This window comes from Microcebus murinus, chromosome 6 (assembly GCF_040939455.1).
Source record: "Microcebus murinus isolate Inina chromosome 6, M.murinus_Inina_mat1.0, whole genome shotgun sequence".
Taxonomy (NCBI): domain Eukaryota; kingdom Metazoa; phylum Chordata; class Mammalia; order Primates; family Cheirogaleidae; genus Microcebus; species Microcebus murinus.
This window is the reverse complement of record NC_134109.1, coordinates 42,263,652-42,290,145: the sequence shown is the minus strand read 5'-3', so window position 1 is coordinate 42,290,145 and position 26,494 is coordinate 42,263,652. Positions and strand designations below refer to the sequence as shown.

Here is a 26,494-nt window from a genome sequence, read left to right as displayed (position 1 = left end):
TTTGTGATTCTATGACAAATATATATTAGGAGAGGACTTCTGAAAATTTTGAGGGCTATAAAAACAATTTTTCAGAAGTGAAGGACTATATTTAAACCATAAGATTTATTGTTTAAATCATAGATACTTAAAAGGGAAGAAATCTATCTCTGGTGTTTTTAGAACAGTCATCAGGAAAAGAGAAATTCTTAATCTTGAAAGAACAATATGATTAATTGAACAAATTATTAAGCATAGTACTTAATAAATTTTGTTGAATTAATGAATAATTATATTTTTGGAGAAAAATTTATAAACAGATTTGCAAATACAGGGCAATTTGCAAATTACATGTATTTTTATAAGTGGTTTGCATTTATATCATATATACAGATTGATTAATTTGATCTCAGTCAAACTAGACATTTCTGGCAAAAGCTAGGTTATTTGTTAATAACATGGTTCTGTGGTATGATTTCAAATACAATTTAACCTACAGTCAGCTACTATAGTTGAGAAACATAAGTTTAAAAGTGAATTAGAGGCCGGGTTCAGTGGCTCACGCCTGTAATCCTAGTACTCTGGGAGGCCGAGGTGGGAGGATCACTTGCGATCAGGAGTTCAAGACCAGCCTGAGAAAGAGCAAGACCCCATCTCTACAAAAAATAGAAAAATTAGCTAGATGTAGTGGTGCATGTCTGTAGTCCCAGCTACTTGGGAGGCTGAGGCAGGAGGATTGCTTGAGCCCAGGAGTTTGAGGTTGCTGTGAGCTAGGCTGATGCCACGGCCCTGTAGCCCAGGCAACAGAGTGAGACTCTGTCTCCAAAAAAAAAGAATTATACCTTAACTTAAGTCTTCATTCTTTCGTTTCCTGGATATGTGACATGGGACTGCTGATTTTTTCTTTCACAGCTTCTGTTTCCCTAATTTTTAAAATGGAAGTCATCATTATATGAGTTAGGATGCTTTTGAATGCAAGAAACAGAATACCTAACTAAGAGCAGCTTAAATTATTGTGCTTTTATCTTACATGACAGGTAGTCTGGAGATGGGAGATTTTAAGATTGATATTACAAGTAGTTCAATGCGGACAGTGTTCTGAGGCAGCTTTTCTGTAGTTCTCTTGTCTTTTCCCTCATATTCACAAGATGGGTGCTCAGTTCCAAATGGCATATCCTAAAACAAAGCAAGGTGCTTCTTCTGGGACATGTCCTTCTGTCTCTATCTCGTTCTATTTATTGGGAGTCGCATGTGCCCAAGAAGCCCCAAGCAGACCTCCACTTGGGTCCCTGACCAGTAGTGGGTCAAATGCCCACTCCTGAACTGCTCACTAGCAAATGGGAATGACTAGACCTGAGCATATTGTGCCCCTGAGCTACCTGATCAAAATCAGGACTCGGCCGGGCGCGGTGGCTCACGCCTGTAATCCTAGCACTCTGGGAGGCCGAGGCGGGCGGATTGCTCAAGGTCGGGAGTTCGAAACCAGCCTGAGCGAGACCCCGTCTCTACTAAAAAAATAGAAAGAAATTAATTGACCAACTAAAAGTATATATACAAAAAATTAGCCGGGCATGGTGGTGCATGCCTGTAGTCCCAGCTACTCGGGAGGCTGAGGCAGGAGGATCGCTTGAGCCCAGGAGTTTGAGGTTGCTGTGAGCTAGGCTGACGCCACGGCACTCACTCTAGCCTGGGCAACAAAAAGTGAGACTCTGTCTCAAAAAAAAAAAAAAAAAAAATCAGGACTCATTAGTAAAAGAAGGTATTAAGTGTTGAGTGGGCAATCAACAGTATCTGATACAATTACTCTTACATGGTAAGGTTATTATGAGAATTAAATGAGGAACAATAAGGTTATAGTACACAGTGGGTATGTAATTAGTGTTAATTTACCTAAGAACTGAAACTATTGGGTAGTAAAATCTAATTAAATAAGTATTTTTTGAGTATTTACAATTTACACTTAGATTAAAATTAATTTGTCATTTGCTATTAATAATTAAATGACTTGTATAAGGTAAGTAAAAACATAAGCACAGTTGCTCAAATGATGATGTCCAACTGTAGCGAAGCTTTGAAAGTGTAAATAGGAGTCTTTTCTTTTAAAACAGGGAATCTGTACATATAAAAGTATAGAATTAGGTATACATTAAGTATAAAATTGGGCAGGTGCAGTGGCTCACGCCTGTAATCTTAGCACTGTGGGAGGTCGAGGTGGGAGGATTGCTTGAGGCCAGGAGTTCGAGACCAGCCTGAGCAAGAGCAAGACCCTATCTCTACAAAAAATAGAAGAATTAGCCGGGCATCATGGTGCACACCTGTAGTCCCAGCTACTATGGAGGCTGAGGCAGCAGACTGCTTGAGCCCAGGAGTCGAGGATGCAGTGAGATACGACAAAGCCACTGCACTCTAGCTCTGGCAACGGAGTGAGACCCTGTCTCAAACAAAACAAAACAAAAAGTATAAAATTCAGAAAAATAATTTTTTCTGATATTGATAAGTTAAATCAAAAGAGCATATAAGGGCTGGGCGCAGTGGCTCACGCCTGTAATCCTAAGCACTCTGGGAAGCCGAAGTGGGTGGATCGCTCAAGGTCAGGAGTTCGAAACCAGCCTGAGCAAGAGCAAGACCCCCGTCTCTACTAAAAATAGAAACATATTAATTGGCAAACTAAAAATATAGAGAAAAAAATTAGCTAGGTATGGTGGTGCGTTCCTGTAGTCCCAGCTGCTCGGGAGGCTGAGACCAGGAGTTTGAGGTTGCTGTGAGCTAAGCTGAGGCCATAGCACTCTAGCCCCGGCAACAAAGTGAGACTCTGTCTCAAAAAAAAAAAAAAAAAAAAAAGTATATAAGGATATGTAATTACTTTAAGACCACTAATAAATTCAGATAATTTAGCCAAAAGGGTTTTTAACTTTCAGTCCTAGATTATTATACAGTTGAGCTTATCAAAGGCAGGGATTATATCTTATTCATTATAGGTGAGCAATACTTGCTTTTTTGAATGAATGAATGAAAGAATGGAATAATGATACATTTCTATATTTTGTCTAGGTTGTCTAGTCTGGCCATCAAAGAAATTTCAACTTCAACAAACATAATTTGAGAACTATTCTATGCCAGGCTAGGTGCAGAGACACAAAGATGAAAAGATACAATTCCTTTCCTCTAGGAGCTTACAGTCTAGTGAGGAATAGGCCTAGAGCTATACTAGAGGTGGGTACAAAGTGCTTTAACAGCATGTCACTATGGCTGTGGAGACGGGGGAGGGCAGTGATGTTTTCACTGGTTCTGAACGTGGAGTACATGTTCTGTAGGTATGAGAATGGGGAAGCTCAGTCTTGGTAGACTGTTGAACACTGGAGGTAAAATAAAACTAGGTACTGATGTTACTGATGCTGGTCACATCTTAACACATAAAATCCCAGGTTTAAGTCATTAAAAGAGGACTCAGTGCCATATACCTTTGTTGTGCTTGTTTTTTCAATTATGTATATATTTAATGCATAGATTCACATTTTAGAACCTTTTCATTGTACTTGATAAGTTTGATTCCTTTTAGGAAATATATTAAAAGTCTGACATCATATGTGATTTTTCTGGCAGATGATGACTTATGAGTGGTATTTACCCAAGATGGCAAAGCATTTACCAGGTGTCAACTTCCCTGGGAACCGGTGGAATCCTGTGGAAGGAATATTACCTAGTGGAATGGTCACATTTAATCTTTATCGTTTTCTCGAAATAAATAAACAGTAAGCATTTTTTCATATAATAGCTTTTCTAAAATCTTAAGCTTTTCTAAAATTGTTTCTGTAGCAGCTGTGCCTCATCCAAAAGACCAATTTTCTACACCTATTTTCCTGTCACCGGTGAGATTATCTTTGTAATTAAATTGAATATCTGTGCATAAATGAGGCCAGGCAGAAATAAATGTTATTGTTCTGGGTAAAGGAAAAATAAAGCAGATTAGCAAGAACAGCAAATAAGATCTTAGTACAATTCAGAGAAATTGGAGATGTGCCTGCCTACTTGAAATCGTTGCAGGTGTATGGCAAGCAATTATAGTTTCCCCCTGATCAACACCATGGCCCCCTTTTAAGTGTAAAGCAAATGTTTTCAGGAATAATCACTATATAAAAATAGCTTAAGGATTTTTATAAAGGATAAGACATTTTTATAAATAAGAAAAACACCTACAGTTTATGCTAGCTGAGATAAAATATGAGAATTGTGCATTCTATACTTGAGAACATAAAATTATTTGTAGTTAAGGTCAAGAATAAATAGCCTACTTCCATGGCATAGTACTGAACATTTCTCCTGTCCAAGAAATGCTTGGAATTGTCCAGAGCTTGAAGAAGAAAAACTTATTTCATGATTTCTTTCTTCTTAAAAAGAGGACTTCAGAAAGTCTTTGCTAATCCCAAAGTTAAAATGATCCCTTGCTAAGAATATAATAATGTGGTATTTTTGCTGTTTAGAGCCTAAAGTTTACTAGGACTCATAGAGTAATATGAATATAATGGGTATAAAAGCGCTGTAAGAGTAATATTTAATTATTCTATCTTGGAATAAAATATTAGGAATCATTAATATCCCCAAATTGGGATTTTTATGAGATTTTAAAAATTCAACCCCACAAACATTTACCAAATATCTACTATGTTATAACTTATATTAGGCCCTGGCAATAAAAAGATGCATGAGACTCAACTTTATAAGGTTACTATCTTGATCTGTCTCCTTTCTGTGGTCACTCCAGTACTTTCCAGCTTTCTGGAGCCTTCCTTCCTGGTTTTCTGTCCAGCAAACTGGGGTTTTTAATTTTCTTCTTCTGCCATGCATTCTGTGTCTGCATCTGGAGCCAGGGTACAGGGGGACAGAGAGAACAAAAAGCATTCAGAATTTGCCCCACACTCTTGGAACCAGAGCTCCCCTGGTTAAAGAGAAGAGTTCTCCTCCCTCAGAGTTTGGGCACCTGCCCAGCTGCCACTCCCATCACTGCGCTGCTGCCACTGTACTGCCTGGTGCCTGGAGAAGGAGAAAAGGGTTTCCTCCACTCTCTCCAAAGCTTACGAGTCCTCTTTCCCACTCCTTGGGCTAGAAAAAGGGGCTTTTCTTAGAGCTCTTTTTGTCCTTATTTGGTGCATACTTCTAAGTTTTGAGCCTCCTTTTGCCCCCATGGAGGGGCAAAAATGGTAAAATCGTTACTGTTGTGATAGAACCTCTAATTCCAGTCTCTTTTCCCAATCTTTTTTCTATCATTTACTTTTCATAGTCCTCAGATAGCTGCTCCATATATTCTATCCAGGAATTAACAGTTGTTTGCAGTGAGAGAGACAAAGTAGAGTGTGCTTACTCCATCTTCCCCAGACCAGAACTCCGTTATGTTTTGAGATTGTGCTTTATATCATATATCTCATTTAATCTTAAACCGCTCTGAAGATAGTTATCATACATTTCACAGATGAGACTAGACACAGGTAGTTAAGTAATTTCTCCCAAATCATAGAGAATAAATGGTGGCGGAAAAAATCTAAAACCTAAGCCAGAACTGTCTCGCTTCAAAGTTCACAAAGTTTTTTACTTTGAAATAATTTCCCCTAATTTGCTTTTTTTTTTCCTACTTAGTAATAGCTATTAAGGCATAACCCACAAACTGGAAGAAAACGATTATTCAGTTGCCATTTTTTGTCTGAACCAAGATTGTTTAAACCATTTCTGTTGCTACTTTTTATAAGATTTGAAGCTCCTAATAGTTATTCTAATCTAATTAATTTTATTCAGCAAATAGTTGTGTGTTAGATATGCATCATGCTGTGTGGGATTCAGAGTTAATTCAGGGAGAGAGAGCCTAGCCTCAGGATGCTTCTGGGCTACTCAGGGAGGTTTATAAATGCAAATATTAAGTACAATGCAATAATGGCAAAATAGATAAAAAAATAAAGTGCTATGGGAATTTGAGGAAGGAAAGACTACTTCTTACTAGGGATAAAAAGGAAGACTTATATTTCTACCTGTAAAAGAAAAGGGTGTCAAAGAAAACATGTGTAATAAAACCACAGCAGTTTTCCTTATAACAATGCTTGTCCCCAAGTGATTTCTTGTAACATTATGGACAGGTAGGCTTTTGCATCTACGTCTGTTTGCTTCCCTTCAACCCTTAGAAATAGCTTTTTACACTAAGATAAATTTCAGTCTATTTGGGAAACATTTAAATAAACTAAAATGTTTGCAAATGGTTTAGTGGTAAGCAACTTTTAAAGTGTCAAAAATGATCTTTCTACAGTGACAGATTTTACAGCAATGAAAACAAATTTTTTTAATTAAAATAAATTTTAGAAAAAGATCTTCCATGAATTATATTTACTTAGCATTTACAACTTTAAGTTAAAAATGTATCATGTCTTTTTCTGTTTTTAATAGAAAAGAAACATTTGTTTGCATAGGAATTCATGAAGGGGACCCAACCTGGAAAAAGAACTATTCACTTTGGCCATGGGGGTCTTGTGACAAATTGGTTCCTTCAGAGATTGTATTCAACCCTGAGGAATGGATTAAACTTACAAAAAATATGTATAACTGGACTGAAGAATATGGAAGGTATGAACAGCAGTTGTATTTTTATGCATTTAAATATAGCAGTTTTGAGTATCAAAAAAAACTACATTTTGAGATGCCTTTTAATTTTTTATTTCACTTTTTATTCATTCATATTATGTGCCACCTGCAAAGTACCATAAAACATACAGAAAGAGAACATACCTTTCTTGTCCTCCTGTTCACAGACCAATGGGAAGATACAAAGGAGAGGGAGGCTGTGGCTGAGTGGGTAGCACTCAGCCATACATAGTTAGATGTATGGCGTCTTCTACTTCCAAGTCTCTTAATGCTATATTGTCCAGCTATATTACCCTAAAATTATTAAATAGTAGAGGTTCATTAATTGCAGTTGAGCTTTAAAAGGCATTCTGTTGCTCATGATAGTTTCCATATATATACACTTGTGTCATAGTTTCCTTTTTTTAAAGAATGACAAGTAACTTCTCTATAGGGAAGTCTGCAATTTGGATAACTTTTTCTTTACAGTTGTTTGGCATCAACCTGGTTATGTTGTTGGAGCATTATTAGTCTTCCTTAAGCATTTCTATATAGAGTTCACTCTTTCCCATATGGAAAATGAGTCACCATCTAAAGAAATGTGCATTACATGTCCATTACATGTTTTTAAAATTATAAATTATTTCAAGATTATATAATCTATTGTTTATAATTTAAAAGCAACAAACAAGATATTTTTAAATGCTATAAGGGTTTTTTAAGTCAATATGAGCAAACACAGACCACATTGTTATATTAACAGCCAGAGATGGATAACTAAGCCAAAATAAAGCGTTTTTAACCATCATAAGGAAAAGTTAGAAAATAACATATTCTTCAAACAGCTGATGACTAAGTACATATACATAACATCACTCATCTCCATTCTGTCAAAATAGATATGTAATAATGAAAATTTTACTTAAAAGGAAGAAAAATCAGCAAATGGTTTGGCCATCATTTTTTGAGCAGCATCCTAGCTCCAGGAATGACTTATCAAAGCCAGGTGTCCCCTCTCTCCAGGCTACCTCTCCAGTTCTTATCAACAGCTGGCTTCCAGATACCTCCAGCCTCTTCCCATTAACCCTTTGTTTGCTCCCATGAGGCACTGGGGGCTCATTATGCAGATTAAGAAAACACATTTACCAAAACTCAAAATTTCTTATAATTGATCTTTTTAGGAAAATAAGTTTATTAGTTTGGCACTATCTGTACTTCAAGATCCAGCCAATACTATTGACCTTGTAAGATTATAAAACAGGTGTTACATGTCCATAGCAATAAATGTAGATGATGGAAACATATTACTGTCTTCTTGTAACTTCAGGTTTGATTCAACTTCTTGGGAATCCGTGGCCAATGAAGAGATGTGGCAAGCAAGGTGACTAATCTACGTTTCTGTGTTTGCAATCTATTTTTAATATGGCAGAAAAGTACCATAATTTTGGGAGTGGGGTGAATGGTGGAAATAATACAAATAACTTTCATAAGCAATTATTTTGTTTGAGGCATTGTGCTAATCATTATACATGAATATCTCATTTCATCCTCACAATAACCCTAGAAGAAGTTATTATTATCCTCATCTTATAAAAAAAACAAATTGGATGTAGAAAGTTTACCTGTCCAAGGCCACATAGCTACTAGTGATGGAATCCAAAGTCACATCTGTATGATGCTGGGACACTCTTAACTCCTGTGCTTTCCAGCCTCAACTAAACCAAAGTGAGTGTAATTGATTGCATAGAGGCTGACAGTTACAGCCCTACCTCCATTTGTAATGTGCCAGTTAATGACGTAAGCACTTATTTAAACTTACTAGAGGCGAAGCACTGCGTTTGGCATTGAAGCAACACATATGAATACAATACACATATGAATACAGTTCCTACCCCATGGAGCTCATAGTCTAATGGAGCAGACAGACATGTTAAAGGAGATCTGAATGTTAATGTGATAGATGCTATACTTTCCTGTTACTGAAAAAGAGAGGTCATACTGTCCTGTATAGAACATTTCGTAGTGATGCTACTGCTTCTTTTGGTATCTGTCCTTTTTCTTTGAAGTAAAATAACTAAAACTAAGAAACTTTGGCCTAAATATTGATATAAAAGTCCTAAGTGATACAAACAGGTGCTCCCTGTCCACATGGAGTGCTTCCTTCAGCGAGCATGTAAGGATGCCCAGTCTGAGCCGGGAGCTGTGCGCTGAGAATCAAGTTATGATGTAAAAGGCTTACATAAGTTTAAAGAGGTTTTTAAAGAATGGTCAAGAAATACAGCTCCAAAATAATGATTGAAAAAAATAGATGTATTATAGTTTATGCAATAGCATTTTTGAAAAAGTTGGAAAACGGCATATTTCAAGTTATCAGTCTAGTCATAGGGACAAATACTTTGACGAACTGATCAGATATACCATATGTGTGCACAATTCTTCACTGTGATTGAATGCAGGAAAGCTTGGGAGAAATCACATAAAAGAAGAAAGCAGATCGTTATTTGGGCAGGTATTGATTTAATTGGTGTGCTCAATACAATTTGGATGAGTTCATGTGGTCAAAGAGTCCAGCCACCTTTGAAGAATTGGTCACACATGGCACGAGCTGCCGTGGTGGCTACCTTCAGGGATGTGCTAACAAACCCAGCAAGTGTCCCTTTTCCCGGCAGCTCTTGCGTAACAATAACGTACATCTGGAGGAAGAATGATGTCTAATAGTGATGATGAATGTAAGCTTTTTTCCTAAAAGATTTGGTAATCGGTGTGAATGCAATGTCTTGGTGGTGGGGGAAGGAGGGGTTGCTGTTGGGTAAATGTCCATGAATATGAGAGAATTAAAAATAATACAGTAAAGGGTTTTATACATTCCTTATCAGTAAAAAAGCCTAGAAGATTTAGCTCTGAATGTGAAATTGACAATATAATTTTAATGAAAGTTCCCACCCCCACTCCCAGGATGAAAACACCTTTCTTCATCTTTAACCTGGCAGAGACTGCTAATATGCCTTCAAGTTTGAAAGCTCAACTCTACATTCATGCATATAACGTATGTTATACTTTATATATATATATATTTGGTGGGAAGGTGGTGGTAATTGTTTGGGATGGAGAGAGGGTATATCACATAAGAGTTTTTATTCTTTTATTTCCAGCTTATTTGGGGCAATTATAAAGCAGCATATATGAAAAAATACTCAATTATATCACAATGTCTAAAGTAAATGGCTGAGGTAGACAGAATAGTGCCCCCATACCCCTGAAGATGTTGATGTTCTACCCTCCAGACCTCCAGAACCTTGTATATGTTACCCTACATGGCAAAGGGGGTGTTTAAGTTAAGGGTCTCGAGATGGGAGAGGAGCTGGATTATCCAGGTGAGCCCAACATAATCACAAGGGTCCCTATGACAGGGAGGCAAGAGGGTGAGAGTTAGAGAAAGACACGTGATGCAGAGGCAGAGGTCAGAGACAGGGAGATTTGAAGACGCTACGCTGCAGACTTTGAAGGTGGAGAAAGGGGCCAAGAATTAAGGAGGCTCGCAGGTGGCCTCAGGAAGGTGGAAAGCGCAGAGCCTCCAAAAGGAATGCAGCCATGCTGATTTTACCACTTCTGGCCTCCAGAAGTGCAAGATAATAAATTTACATTGTTTTAAGTCACTGTATTTATGGTAACTTGTTAATAGCAGCAATGGGAAACTAATATAATAGCTTTATAAAAAACAAGTTCTGGCAGGATACCCTCTGTGTAAAAGTCATGACCCTGGCTATAATTGAATCAGTAAGGCCGTGGCTTGTTGAGATTGCATGTGAGAGATGAAGGGTCATGGAGAGTGGCTCTGTCTTCTAACTGTGGTCCCAGAAAGCTGAACGAACCTTCGGAAGACAAAGCCACACCATGCTCTTGCCCAAATCAGTGCTCTCTGAGGGGAAATGAGAGTGCAGAGCAGAGGCTTGCTGTGGCATTATAACAAGTCTCTGCTTTTCTATGACTTAGAGGATTGGGCCCTTCAGACATCTGCAGAGTCTGCTGTATAGGAAACAAATAGCCTGGGAAGGGCCAGTGGAAACAAAGCTCAGGACTTGTCTGTATGAGCAACTGAGGTATTTCTGCTCTCTCTGGACTGCTGTGGATCTGCACAGCCAGGGCATTTGTTTGGTGCTAAGTCAAAATAGCATGGTGTCCAATCAGTATGAGTAATTGTACTCCTAAATTTCGATCATTGGTTCATTGTTTATTCATTTGTTCATTCACTCACAGGGTATTGATTGAGGACCCACACCACACCAAATACTGTGTGGGAGACAGTCAAGTCTTGTCCCCACTATCCAAAATGTTGCAGGCCAGAGAGGGAGACAGAAGGTGGAGTCCTCAGTCCCAGTTCAGTCTCGTAGTGCTGTGAGAGGCACGCAGACGTGCTCTGAGATCACAGACAGCAGGACATGAGCAAGCTGGGGAGGAAGGGGCTGAGAAAGGGAAGAAAGGCATCCAGAGGAGATGTCACCAGAGTGTCATCTTGAAAGATCAGAAGGAGCTAGCCAGACAGATGGTGGGGCAAGGAAACGAGAGAGGGAGGGGAGGGCAGTCCTTAAGGAGGAAACCACAGGGGCAAAGGCAGGACCCTCCGAGATGTCCCGCTTGAGGACAGCAAGGGACTTGATTATAGGAGGGAACTTGCTGGAGTTCTGTCTGGCCGTAGGGAGGTCCAGGTTCTAGGCCCACTCTGCCATTCATCATCAACTGTGAGTCAATTATCCTTTCCAGGCCTTGATATTTTTCTAAAAAACAAAGTGGGCTTTAAACTTTAAAAGATTATCTGTCATATTCTGGTCATATAATCCTGTTTATCTCTAATATCCTTTAATTCTATGAAAAGCAAGCAATATTTAGTTGGGAGAAATAAGAAACTTACTAATATTTCATATTCTCATCAGTGATCTCTTCCATGGCCCATTGTGGACCCTCTACTGAAGTTCATTCATGGATTTATTGTCCCTTTGGATTAGCAAGCTTTATTTTTTTCAGTGAACACAGAGTGTTGGTATCTCCTTTGCATATGTCTCCAGATGTGTGAAAGTGTTTACAAGACAAATGAGGCCAATTACTTAATGGCAATTACTTAATTACTACCCTAGTGCTCATTTTTCAAGAATATTCTCGTTGGGTATAAAGGATATTTTTGTTATTATTTGCATAATCCCACTCAGTCACTTATGCAGAGCATTAAGTTCAGGTGACATTAAGTTTAGGTATAGTGGGGGAGCAGGCAGAAGCTAGCTCCTTAGCAATAGATTGGGTAAGTTGACGACGTCCCCAATTAACAGAATACAGTCCACTAAGACTAATGTCACAGTTACACACATAAAAAGAGGGAAATAGAATCCTACATAAGGAGAAATGACTGGCTTCTTAAGATGCAGCACATGTGGCTTAATAGGTCATCCAAAATAAGTTGATGATGTGTCAGTAACAAAGTATTCTAGAAAAAGCTAGTATGATTAACCTGGTGCCTGGATTTAGCTGGGTGCTGAGTGAGCCTCTCATTCTGTTGAGCAGCTGGGGAAATGCTCCTGGAAATGTTGGTACCTGTTTTGGACTTCAAAACCTTACTTAGTAGGATTTTGAAAAGTGAACAGTTCCTGAGTGCCTGCCTTGTGTAGGGCAGCGTGCTGCATGCCTCACACGCAGAGCTCATCAGAGGGAGGCTTGGGAACCTGCTGGAGAAAAAAAGATAAGGAAAAGGTAGAGGAACTTTGAGTATTTTAACAAGAGAATAAAGGAGTAGGAGGCTGACTTCATAACTTTGATATTTATGAAAGTGCATGGTGACTCTCCTATTTTATAAAATGAAGGGAACTAAGGGAAAGTTGCTTCAAAAGGCAGCTTGAAGACTGAGGGTCATTAAATATCAAAATGATATATCAAGCATGGATTGTGGAATTTTTTACAAGGATTATATTTTAAAATAGGTATATGTCTGCCTGGAGTAGGGGTTGGGGGATAACATAATTGGGTCCCTTTCAACTGGATGATGTCATGAGTATAATTCTAATTCAAAAATGTGCACTTGTCCCCAGAGAAAGCATTATTACTTGTTCTGTGCTCTCGGAGAGTCCACTGGTAAAGTACTGTGACTCCAATTCTAACTTGATAATCTCCAGGAAGGCTGTGAAATTCCCAAATAAGCTAATATAATATTCCATTTTGCAAATTTATGTCTGCTTTTTTGTTGATTTGTTAAATTTTGATGTTTTTCCTCTGAAAAACTCAGTATCAAAAATTCTAACTCAGCCGGGCGCAGTGGCTCACACCTGTAATCCTAGTACTCTGGGAGGCTGAGGCGGGAGGATGGCTCAAGGTAAGGAGTTAGAAACCAGCCTGAGCAAGAGTGAGACCCCGTCTCTACTAAAAATAGAAACAAATTAATTGGCAAACTAAAAATATATAGAAAAAATTAGCCAGGCATGGTGGTGCATGCCTGTAGTCCCAGCTACTCGGGAGGCTGACGCAGGAGGATCGCTTGAGACCAGGAGTTTGAGGTTGCTGCAAACTAGGCTGACGCCACGGCACTCTAGCCAGGGCAACAGAGTGAGACAAAATAAAAATAAAATTCTAACTCTATCCATTTAGTATCATCACTGATGCTGAAAGACAAAAATCTAAATTTTTGTGGGCAAAGTTTTAACTGTCAAAATTATAAATAGTAGGATCCTGTGAAGATTTAAAATACCACACTTAAGATATCTTAAATTCCATTATACCCAGCATATTTGATGTTGGATTTGTTTGGATTGTTTTGTTGTTACTCTTGTTTTTATACTAGTGTTGTTTTTAATGTAGAGAGAAATTTATGTAAATCATGTGGGACAAAAATTTAAATTCCTTCAAGTTCTTTTTCCATGCAGATTTCTAAAGAAAGCTATTTTTTCCCCAAAGCCAAATTTAGAGTTTCAACCCTTCTGCCTGTTGAGTAAATAGCTTTCCATGAATTAGAACTAAATCCCTTTCCCAGAACATCATTCTGGAGGAAGAGCATTTTGTCCTGACACAGTGTGTCTTCGGTTTGCCCTGCGACATCCAAAAAACCTCAGAAGCAGTTTTAGATGGAGCATATTTGCCTCCTGCTACTGTAATAATTACAGTAACATCCTTGCATTTTCTGCATGGCCTAGCAATGATTAGATTTTTACTGTAGGCTGCTTGGATTTTTTATCTTATTATTAATTCCTCTGTGTTTTCTATTTTTAAAAAAAAAGTCAAGGGACAACAGTGGAATACCAACATTTTTGCTGTTTTCCAGCTTTATAAGGAGATTGTCTATTTGCAAAAGGATCACCCAGTGAATTGGCACAAGAACTATGCCATCGCCTGTGAGCGGATGCTACGTCTTCAGGAGAGAGATGCAGACCCTGAAGTCCTCTTATCTGAAACCATCAGACACTTCCGTCTCTACACTCAGAAAGCACAGAATGATCCACAGCAAGCTGATATTTTAGTTGCTCTAAAGCACCTAAGAAAAGAACTGCAAAGTCTAAGAAATATGAAAAATGTCTGAGACAGCAAAATATGAAAAACCTGCCTGTCATTCAGCTTCCAAAATTCTGAAGTCCAAAAGTTTTTCCTTCAAGAAAAAAACTGTATAAAAAATTTAAAACTAAATCATCTCCCAGATATAAGTAACATGGTACAGTAGTACTGTTTAATGGGGTGTATATTTATGCGAAATTCGGTTTTGCAGCATTTGATAATTCCACATTATCAAATAACATTTCAGTGAGAAGCTTTTGAAAAGTCTTCCTACTTCCACAATCTTTCACCAAATGATTGTGCTTGATTACATTCTAGAAGAGAATGAATTACATTCATATAATGAAAATATCAACCATGAATCTTTTAAGGGCCACGGTTATTGGGATCAGTTTTAAAGGTTAAATTCTTTTAACACCAGACCAAAGACGTTTTGTTTCCTAAAAATGAAATAGTTTTTTTAAAAGGAATGAATCTTGTTATGCTTCAAGTTAGAGTAATTTTTTTTAAAAGTAACTATAATTGTTGTATAGTCTTACACTCCAAGGTAAAGTGAGTGATATTTTGGGAAAAGTTTGGATTTTGTTGTCCTAGATAGTTTGCTGAAATCATTTATTTAATGTTTGCTTATTTCAGTTGCAGAAACTGGCAAGTAGAAAGGATTTTTTTATTTACTTAATTAATTTTATATTTATGTTTTACTTCTATTTGGACTCAAAGATCTAGGCCCAATAATTAGTAGGCTCCTGCTGCCAAAATGCAAAGAAAAAAAAAAAGGCGGAGATTGGGGGGGATGGGGAAGTGATTCAATAAATTCATTTCTGTTACAAGCATCTTTTATACATATTACTAAAGAGAACATAGTAAGAAATGCAAATAATAGTTCTTTATTTTATTATGACAGTTAATTAATAGCAACCTGTTTTAATGAATAAAGTCACTCAGAGTCCTTCAGCACTTCCTAAGTAGAGGCCAGAATCTGTAGGGCTTCTTTTCCCCCCAATTGTATAGCTCCTAGACTCCAAGCACTATATAGGCCCCTGTATAGAAATGCTCACTAATGAAGAGGGAGGGCTAGAAGCTTGTCTGCATTCAAAGATCACTGGTGAGTCATTCAGCAAGAAAAGGCCCCTTACCAGGAATAGTCACAGTTCCGTGGCATTGTACTAGCAAAAGGGTCTGATCAAAGGTCTCCTGTGGAGCTTGCATGGTTCCCTTTCATACTACGACCATAATTAAAACCACTAATTCTCTTTTAAAATGCTGCAGGATGCCATGTAGGCATCTGTCTGGAGTGTCCTTTGTGATGTCATAAGCTGTTAAGGACCAGTGCCGAGGGCTTTTGAGTGAAATGCCAGTCATGAAGGTGCTTCAAGACAAGGGTGCCTCTAAAAGCTTGACAGGGCCTTGACTGCACAATTCGAGCTGAATTTGCCCCTTGTCAGCTGCCAGTAAATAAATCTCAAAGGGGGAAAAGCTGAAGTTTCATTACCTGATCCATGGGGCTTTGTTGGTTTTGGCATCACACAGGGGAAGCTCTTGCCCCTCCATTCTCTGGATTTGAAGATGTCCATTGGAGCCTGCAGTGCCTGGACAGGGTTCAGAGCGGAACCTTTTGAAGAGTGTCAATAGTTGTAACAGTTCAGCTGTTAGGAAGACAAATAAATGGAGGAGCTCATTAATCCGCTTTTGGCTCTCGGTGCCTTTTGCCCTTTTATCACAGCCTTATTAGGCTCCTACTCATCTTGAACCAGAAAAAAATGAATTGAAGTTGTTGAGTACTAATTGGCAAAGACTTTTAATCATGGGCCAAGAACTTTCACTGACTTGAAAGTAACTTCTCCACAGGGAAGAACCAAAAACCTGGTTTACCTTAAAACAAAAACCTGTTGGAGTTCAGCGTGGTGTAAAAATTTAAGGAAGCGTCAATAAATTGTCTAAGTTTATCCATTTGAAAGAAATTGTGTAAGGTTATGATTTTCACTTTTCTAAAAAAAGAAAAAAACGTACAATAAAGTTCAAATATTCCTTAGAAATGCATTGTCTTTATTGGTTCAGAAAAGAGATTGCATATATGAGGCGATCGTGTTTGTTTCTGGACATCTGTACATAGGTATGTGAATATTCATCTCAGTATCTGCATATGCCTGTAGTGTTGAGGAACCTTCTTCAAAGTAATATTTCCTATTACTAGCCCTAAGAATCGCAGATTTTTGAGAATATCTGCTTTTTAAACTTGTGTCTATACTGTGGAGCTGCATAAATGGCTGAATTGTATGTGTGCAACACTGGCTTTGGGCCACTCTCTCTTTGAGAAGCAATGATATGATGACCCAAAGTAGATAGGATCATAATGATTTACATTTCTAAAAACCATTGGCAAATGAAAGACAGTAAACTAAGCTGAGATTTAGGAATGTTGGGCTTCATTCCCAGATCAACCATTTGGAAGAAACTTTTCTATTGTGTGAGGTTAAACAAGTTGCTTTCTTTTTCTTTCTCTTACTTTCCTTGTTGAGTGCACAAACACCATAAAACCTGATAAAAAGGGGTTTCCTGTAGTGTGACCCCCCCAATATTGAAGAGAATGTGAAGGAGGTGACTTCTCATGCAAGATTTGGCCAGTGTTCTCCTAGCAGTGTCCCATTAGTGCCATGGCTTGGCAGGATGATAGGAACCCCACAAGGCCAACTTCTCTTGGAGGAGCAAGTGGGAGCCAGCAAGACTGCCCCTCCGCATGCCACAGTGCCCTGCTGCCCTGGCACCGAGGCTGGGACACACCAGAGGGCCCTGGAGAAGGGGATTGTGGCTCGCATGTTATCTAACAAACCACCAACTAGGCCCCACTCCCCATCCCTCTGATGGGAGTCTACTTGGTTCTTGGTGTATTGACTTTCCTTTTTTCTTTGTTTTTTAAAAGGACCCCCCTTTTTTTTGAGACAGAGTCTCACTCTGTTGCCCTGGCTAGAGTGCCGTGACATCAGTCTAGCTAACAGCAACCTCAAACTCCTGGGCTCAAGCTGTCCTCTTGCCTCAGCCTCCAGAGTAGTTGGGACTACAGGCATGCACCACCATGCCTGGCTAATTTTTTCTGTTTTTGGTAGAGATGGAGTCTCGCTCTTGCTCAGGCTGGTCTCCAACTTCTGAGCTCAAAGGATCTTCCCGCCTCTGCCTCCCAGAGTGCTAGGATTATACGCATGAGCCAATGCCTAAAAGGACTCAATTTTTTTTACAAAATTTATTTTGTTCTATAACTCAAAATGCAGCCCAAATAGAAGTTACTAGCATACTACTTTGAAAGCTTCAAATAGAAATTGTGCAGTGTTATTTTTACCCATATTGTTAGTGTTTTCTGATGATAGAACCATGATGTTTAGCCTTTATGACATTTAAATCAAGCCCATTTTGAGTGTTAGGGTTATTTTTATGATACCCTGCTGAAATCTTTAAGTCATCAGGCTAGAGTATAAAGAGTAGTCTTTTTAATTTATATTTAAAAAGTTAAACATTGTGAGTCCTTAATCATAGTTCCCAGCAGTATTCCTCAGAATTTAAAAATCTTAATGCTTTTAATATTCAGGAAAAAAAATTTATACTGAAGGTCAAAAAAAAATGCATCCTGTGACAGCAAATACTTTTATTCTGTTTTACTTGTGGCATATTTTATAAATGCACCAACATATGGTATTACTTAAAATTCTGTTCTTCTAACTGGCTCCAAGTCATATGTTTAGGTAAAGAAAACAATTCCAGCTCAGTAAGAGATTCACACTACTTTGTTCATCCTCAAATTTTGTTGTGGATGTAAAACCATTCTAAAGCTGATGCTCACAAACAATGAAATAAGTAATGTTTCCAGGGATTCTGGGTACAGCTAAAGGCCAAGATCTTGGCACAGCATTACAGAGCAAACAAGGAGCTAAGGCTTTAGTAGTGATCATATTCAATGAAGACGTCATTGTCAGTACCCTCTAAAGGTCTGTTTGATTTGGATCATTCTGGGTGGTGTTTTTGAAAAGCTCCAGGAATAGTACAGTGTGCTTACCTGGATATAGAAAAGTCAACTAACAAATATATCCTGAAAAAGGGGGTTTTCAGGAAAGAAAAAATTCCAATTCCTCTTCAGCAATGTAATATATATCTGATGGAAATTCTGTGTACTGGAAAGATGAGCTCATGTCATATTAGAAAACAAACAAGCAAGGTGGTGATGGTGGGAAGGACAGGGGAGGAAAGGATGAGGTTCCAACACCGTACATGTGAAGCCAGCAGTTATTGAGCTGAAAATGGAGTTCTCTGGCTCTTTTCTGCAAAACCTGAGTATTATGGCTGAGGGTTAATTTTCAGCAATATAGACATTGTGGTAGTATTAAAAAGTTGATAGGATTGAGAAAGTTTCAAGATAAAGTCAAGAACACAAAGGCAAATATTTGGGCCACACTCCTTTCCCAGTGATCCAGCTTCACAGAACAACCAAGTAGTCTCGAGTCTTTTTGTACATAGTTGCCTTTAGATGAGGATGATGTTGTTAAATTAAGATGTAATAAAAGATAAATAGAAATAAGTCAAATCTAAGGTTTAATTGTTTAGAATTTGTTATAATTCTGGTATAAATTGGGTGGGGGAAGTACAATAGATAGAAATAGTACAATCTTTATATTGTTTCAGTTCTGTTCCCAGAAACTAAAACCACCTAGAGCTGGTGTTCAAGATTGTTCTGTTTGGTTCAGCCACTTTCTTTAAAATGTTAAGTGTCTAGAAGGCAGAGACTTCTTTGAAGACCTATTCGTTTATGATTATATATCACATATATTGTTATAGGTATTAGTTAAGATTATATACATTATATATCAAAACTAATAAATGGAGATTATGTCCTATTTTTAAAATAAAAAATCCTAATCATCTTCTGTTTAGAAGTGTTATCTAAAAGGGGTTTTTTGGTAATATAATCCTTTCAAGAAGGAATTTAAGATTTCTCTCAGCTAAATGAAATATTCCCTTAGATGACAGAACTGATAGAATTATCTTTAATAACTGTGGTTGTCACTCACATACAAAAGTGTGTGCAATTAAAACCAAAGGGGAAACACTACTTGTGAAATCAGACCCAGTGTCCTCATCCCTGCATCATGGTGTTATGGAACGTAAATGAATAACCTATTACCCTGGACCCTTGGGTACCATCTATGACACAAGAATTCCCTGTGTTATCCTGGTGTGCTAGAACTTCAACTCAAAAATCTCAATAGTGGGTCCATTGAGGATTTTAAGGACAGGGCAAAAGATGCAAAGACTAGAATCTCCTTATAATGTCTCCCCTCAAAGTAGGTTTTGAAAGTGGAAAGAAAACATTACAAACTGTTGCATTATTAATGGTGCTTTTAGAAGTTAATATAAAAAATCAAGAGTTTTAAGTTACCTTAGCGAAAGCTACAGATAATTTAAAAAGTGTTGTTTATAAATGGAAGATGATCCATTTATCAAAAAACTAGGGCTCCTTTGGAGAGCTAAGAGCCAGTCTAGCAGGTGAAAGGAAGTTACAAAAAAAGTTTGCTCTTAGAAGAATGAAAAGCCAACGTTCAGTTATGCAGAGGTTAAAACAAGTAGGTTCAGTGATGGAGAGAGTATTTGTACTTAGTGGTTGTTTTTATTTAGTGTGTCTTAATTTTTCACTAAAATTACAATATATCCATTCAATATGTGCACTCATCTCTACACGGTTAAGTTCCTCTTTCAGTGATCAGAATTTTAACCATTAACCTGCAGAGTCACCTGGAGGCAGTTCCTCAACTTGCAGACATGTGCTTATTTAAGGTGATTATCAAACTTTGAGTCATGACATCAACATAGTGGAAACTGACCAGCTTTTTCTTAATGAAATAGAATAAAAAATATCCTAATGCATTTGAGGAAACAAGGGTAAGTATTGTTCCATGAAACTTTCTGTTTCATTTCGTATGTATGTGTGTACACACAACATGTGTTTGTAACATATATATCATACTATGTATTTGTACATATATAAAAACATCTGCATATAAATCTATAAATGTGTGTACTGAGTTACAATATAAAATAAATAAAGTCACAGTAAAGAATAAATTTGAAAGCCACTGACTTGGGAAAACTTAACGTCAGAAGGATTAGTAAGGGATCATGTAATATAACTATCACAAATAATCTAGTTTACTAAATGAAGAAACTGAGGCCTCTACTAAATAAGTGATTTGATTAATGTCACACAGCTAGCTAGTGATGTATAATATAATCCTTTCAAGAAGGAATTTAAGATTTAAATTCAGAATTGGGACTAGAACATGTGATTTTTGGCTCTATCTGGTATATTTCACCACTTCCATCCCAGTTAAATGATACCAGCTATGTTCCACCATCAAATCCCTGACACATTAAAGTCTTCACATAATGAAGCTATGTTAAAATGATGGTAAACTTTTCTAGAGGTAAATGGTGTGTGAAATCAAGAACTATGTTGCAGAAAATTGCTTAAAAGCCATACACTGAACTTCTTTCTCCTCCCCCTCCAGCCCTCTGCAATATAATTTTTTTTCCCCGCTCCTTTTAGACAGGGCTAGTTGTATCCCTGGCTTTTGACTGAGAATTTCCCTACCCATTCTGGACTTAGGAATATATACCTAAATTAAAGGGTTTTAGTGTGATAAGAAAAAAGTCACTTTGAAATCCAGGAACTTATTAGCATAAATTACATTCCAGCTGAATCAGCTCCTGGCAACTCAATTTGAAAAATGTTGCACTAGTTTATATATTTCTTCTTCCTCCTAAGCAGAGTTCAAAACACAATCCTATTTCTATGTTTCACAGGAAGAAATATGTCCCAGCTCCACTGGAATGTTCATTGAGTTGGGAATCAGACTTTGCCTCAACTACTCATAGTGTTGGCTGTTTGCATTAATATGTCAGTAAAACTGAAACCACCTAGAGCTGGTGTTCAAGATTGTTCTGTTTGGTTTAGCCACTTTATTTAAAATGTTAAGTGTTCAGAAGGCAGAGACCTCCTTCAAGACCAAAATGTCTAATTTCCTAATTATGAACCTTACCAGTTGAGTGTGTAGGTGATAATGATTTCTTCCAAATTTGACTCTTGGGTTATATGTATAATTTGCAAAAATATGTACTATAATAATAGGAACAATAACTATTATTATAGTACATACTTGATAACAAGTGTCATCAAGATTAGTTGTTATAATAATAGTTATTGTTACTATTATTATAACAACTAATCTTGGTGACACTTGTTATCTATTGAATTGCTTCAGTCATTTGAAATCACCTAAATTTCCTTCATTTATTCTCAGAATTAGAAGTAATTTGGCCCTTCATCTTTGGGACAAATAAATTTAATGCCTCTCACGAAACAAAGACCCCTTCTGATGTAACCACATGAACCATGCTGCATGCATTTTGTACATTTGATAGAGACATAAAGATGACCTATTTCACCGGGTTAGCATTTAATAGGACAATACTTTTCCTCTTTTACTCGCCCCCTCCTGAACTAATAAAGAGTTGATCTAAAGAGTCGAAACCTGTTAAATACTGTGAGCTAATTTGTACCAAACATGTGATCCTATACAAGAATCAAACAAAACTAGAACCTTGTTTTAAAAGCAATCCCATGAGATCCCATAATAATTGTGCTTTTATTGTCGAGCGAGAATGGGTGGAGTGCCCAAGAGTATGTTTTGCAAATGAGTACTTAATTCACTTATTTTTTAATTCATTTAATCAATAAACATTTTTCGAGATCCTACAATGTGCCAGGCCTGAGTATTAGATTTTCAGATGGGAACCAGACAGACTAAGGCCCTGTCCCCTATGTAACTTCTATTCTAGAGACAGAGAAAGCCAAAATCAAGTCTAAAAATCTGCCAAAGGATCTTTCTTCACCACCGCTACATTTTACCCAACCAAGGAAGTCAAATGTGCTTTCTTACTATTAAAAATACTGCTTAAAGCCAGGCTCTGTGCCTCATGCCTATAATCCTGGGAGACTGAGGCAAAAGGAGTACTTGAGGCTGGTAATTCACGATCAGCCTGGGCAAGATAGCAAAAAATTTTAAAAATTATCGGAATGTGGTGGCATGTGCCTGTAGTCCCAGCTACTCAGGAGCTTGAGGCAGGAGGATTGCTTGAGCCCAGGAGTTTGAGGTTGCAGTGACCTGTGATCATGCCACTGCACTAGCCTGGGCGACAGAGCAAGACCGTGTCTCAAACAAAAGGTGAAGTCAGGTGAAGGGTAGATAGGACCTTTCTGAATTATTTTTGCAAATTGTCTGCAATTCAAAAATTATTTTGAAATCAAAAGGGTTTTTAAAAAAATGTTTAAAGCAAAACACGCCCCCCCCCCACTCCTTGTCATTCTTCGTTGACTACTTTAGGCCTCAGGACTAACAATAGATGGCACAGTAGTCTTTATTACTCAGGTGCACCAATGATCAAAGAGATGAGATCCCTGAAGCCACAGGCCAACCATTAGGGTAGATGACTCGAGTTGGCCCTGGGCCTGAGCCCCCTCCTGGTGGCTGTCCAGTGGGACTTGGGTGAGGACTGGGCATATCCAGGGAGCCCAAAGCTCTGTTTCCAGCACCTTGGGCAGCTCAGGAGAGGCCTATGGGATTAAATTCCCCTCAAAGCCACTGGACTCACACCCAGCTTGAAGACAGCAGGTCTCATCTCAGATTATTCCTCGGGTCTGAGTTTCTCTCTTCAGGCAGCCACTACCGGAGAAGGAGGAGTGGAAGCAAAGCACCCTTAATATCTTAATTCTTTCAAAAGATGATTCAGGTTTTTGTAGCTTCATTAGCATTTGCAGATAAAAATACATTTTAAGTGGCATTATGCTAAGTAATTATTCTTACAAGATGTGAAATTAAACACATTTTACTCAGCATGAAATTATGCCTGCCACGTACTGAGTTTGGTGACAGCTTGAGAGTTTGGACGGTGAGTTGTGAGAAGGGGAGAGGCAATCTATGTATTAAAAAAAAAAGCCACCCAAAATATTCCACCAAAGGTAAGTCCTTGTAGCGAAATTATTTTGGCTGGATGGAATATTAAACCTGCTACTATAAATTTCACGCCTTGCATTCCTAAAGCAGATGCAGAGTGATGATGCCAAAAATTAATTGGAAATAATGCGACTTGTCTTGTGTACTCTATCCAGTAGAGGGCATAGCAGATAAGCATTGTGTGCGCCGGTGACTTAGCACCAACTGATAAGGCTGTTTGTAATTGCTTCTGTAAAGATATGTAGCAGCATGCTTGGCTGCTTATTTACATTTAGGAATGTGGTTCGGAATAGGAGGTTTAGATTTATAACTTTGGTTTTGCCTGTCAATACATGGGAGACTTTTGGTTGTTGCGAGCATTATATTTACCAATGTGCAATGTTAAATTGCTGGATTTAATTGTTACAGTACAGTGAATTATTCTATTATTTCTTACTTTTTTATCCCAAGGAAAATTTAAACTTTCCAGGCTTTAGGGCAGGATAAAATGGCTCTGAGCATGTCAACGTCTCAAGAGCACATTATTTTCTTATTGGATTGTATTAACTTTACAGATGGAAATTTGAAGGAGAATTAGAAGGCTTAGAGATGGGAAATTTGGAGAAGAAAAGAATAATGTCCTGAGATTTCTGGAGGGGCTAACTGGTAAGTCATTTTGAAAGCTGCTGATGCTAATTCTCATAGCAAAAGACATAGCAGACCCTAAAATTATCAGGAGCGAGGCACAAAATTGCTAAGAAGGAAGTGAATCTTGTGTCACACTCAGAATTGCCAAAGGATTATTTGGGTTCTCTCTCTTTCTCTCTCTCTCTCTCTCTCTCTCTCTTTCTCTCTCTTTCTCTCTCTCTCTCTCCCTCCCTCTCTCTCTCTCTCTACCTGTTATAATTGGCACAGATTTTTCTTGTGTAAACTCCTAATAGGGCAACTTTCCATGATCTGGGCGGAGGGTGTTTGGCAGTTCCACTTAGTTTAAAAAACAAACACAGTCTCCTGCCTCAAATGCACATATTTGTTCCCGAAGGGACAGCAGCATGACATATATAAACAAACATTCATCCATAAGCACTCTAATTTGCAGCTAGGGGAAGGGTGGGGGGGGGAATGAAACATAATAAAACCTAACAGACAATAATGCTAAAGAAAAAGGAGCAGGCCTACCGCCTGCTACTTCCTGGGTGTCAAGTGGCTGGAGCGGGTGCTTGTCCACACTGGATGATCCAACCCTGGCCAGGCACCAGTGAGGTGGGTCTGGAATCTGACCTGCAGGATTGTAAGTTAGGTCTTAGGATGAGTTCAAGTTTAATGTGCAAGTTAGGGTCTCCAGAGCTCTGCCTCCCATTTACCCCTCAACATCCTATTGGTGTTACTGTCACAGAAAATTGTATATGTGCCTCAAATGGCAAAAGCCATAATTTGGCTTCTACAGAGCTGCAGCTGCCAAGAAAGAGTCCAAATCTTGCCTCTCTTCTTAGATAGCTGCTTCTTTTGTCTGAAAATCTTTCCAATCAGGAGCTATGTTTAATGTTGTAAATAACTACTCCCATGGTATTAATATATAGGTCATGGTTTTATTGCAGAGAACAGAATCCATTCCAGCTAGACTAAGCAGAAAGGGACTTACTATATGGCGTTAAACGGCTAACAGAATTACTGGAAGGGCTGAAGAGACAGGCTCTGGGTTTAACCTTTCCAGGATGACTCTCAAAATTGCTCTGCAGAACTGGCCACCAAAAGAACTGTGGTTGTAGAAACAACCAGGCAGCTCCCTGACAAAATGGGAAGCTATCGCTCCTGCCCCCAACTCCAGAACCATGACACTCCCACCACCCTCAGGAAGCCACCATGGTCAGGAAGTCCCTGCAACTGCTACATCCTGAACTACCCAATGCCCACTAGACTCCCTACCTGCAAAGCTGCTGACCCTCCGCTGCCTTCCAACACATACAAAGCCAGAGATGAGACGTGGGGAAATGAAATACCTCCGGCTATGCTTGCCAGCAAAAGGAACAGATCAGAGGCTGTGTCTCGCTGCCGCCCACCAAGTCCCAGGTGAGTGCATCTGCATGGCTGGACTAGGTACGCGTCCGGAACCCTCAATGCAAGGGCATCTGGGAAATACCGTGTTAGTTTTCTAACCTCTGTAGTGCAGAAGGCATTCTAGAAACCAGTTAGATTGAATGTTGAACACTGTATTGAATGTTGAACACAATACACTGTATCTGCTACTCTTCAAACAATTACAGAAGTGAAAACATTGGGGTTTTTTTGAAAAAGTATATTTACAAACTATGCAAGAGCAAATAGTTGCTTTTTGACCAAAATAAGTGCACATTCAGAAATGTATAAATTAGTAATGCAGGATTGTTTTAACAAGGGCTTATGGGTATTGAGGTCAACACAAAATAAAGGAGGATGGGAATTCTCTATTTCCTCTATTCCTGTGATAGAGGAATTAGCAAAGGTCAATGCAATTGTATCTGTTTATCTGACCCCAGAGCACATTAATCAGTACATTGATTAGAACATGCAGAAGGGCTAAAGACGGCCAATTTTACTCACTAATGACACAAAAGCTGGTAGGGGTTTGCCTGCTCTGAAGACCAGACCAGAGAAGGGAAACTATTTTATCATCAGTGGAATGGGTGAAAGTTGTAGGAACTGGGTCTGCATGCACGAGCTGTTGGAATCAACGTGCTTCCAGAAAGAATCAGAGGGCCTTCCTACAGGAAAAAAACACCAAACAAAAACTAGGGCATCTTCTGCTTCTCCATTGTCATTTGAGAAGCTACCCTGGGACTACTTGGGCAGGAGACTAACCCCATCCTTGGGACACTTCTGGAAGGCAGAGTGGGAAGTCTGAACAAAGCTGTTTATGCTACAGGAAAAGAGCAGCTTAGAAAAAGAATTTCTGGGAACTCAAAATCAAATGATCCAAGAAACTATGAGACATACATTGTTGCAAGGCTTTCAGAAGCTGGTGACCACTCATAAATCAAAGCATACCCTATAACCAGAGAACAGAGGCTGCTGTTTACAGAAGAGACAGGAGGTGCATAGGAGCAGAAAGACTTGGCAGGGATTATCCTGCAAGGAACCCTCACAAGCGTCATGCATTTCACCGCAGGAAGTCAGAAGCCCAGCTGAGAACCAGAGCCTGACACGGGGAGCTGAGTCCAGACGGCCATGCAGAGTAGGGTTCCCCAACATCCCCTGTGTCAAGGTCAATCCCATTGTGCTTTGACGGGAAGCAGAGCCAACTCTTCTAAAGCTTTGAGTTACTTACGACTTTCAGCATAGACATTAGCTGTTTTAATCTTTTCATTTATTTACTTATTTAA

General features: G+C 38.6%; 1 protein-coding gene across 1 annotated transcript in view; it reads left to right on the top strand.

The window, feature by feature from the left end:
- TMEM260 (transmembrane protein 260) overlaps positions 1 to 16,064 on the top strand; it is a 56,490-nt gene extending 40,426 nt beyond the window's left edge. Inside the window, exons 12-16 of the mRNA XM_012785605.3 lie at positions 3,583 to 3,731; positions 6,406 to 6,582; positions 7,907 to 7,960; positions 9,535 to 9,625; positions 13,877 to 16,064. Of these exons, the coding sequence (XP_012641059.2) occupies positions 3,583 to 3,731; positions 6,406 to 6,582; positions 7,907 to 7,960; positions 9,535 to 9,625; positions 13,877 to 14,131 (726 nt within the window). The 3' untranslated portion in view covers positions 14,132 to 16,064. The remainder of the gene's footprint in view (positions 1 to 3,582; positions 3,732 to 6,405; positions 6,583 to 7,906; positions 7,961 to 9,534; positions 9,626 to 13,876) is intronic.
- Positions 16,065 to 26,494: the final 10,430 nt, after the last annotated feature.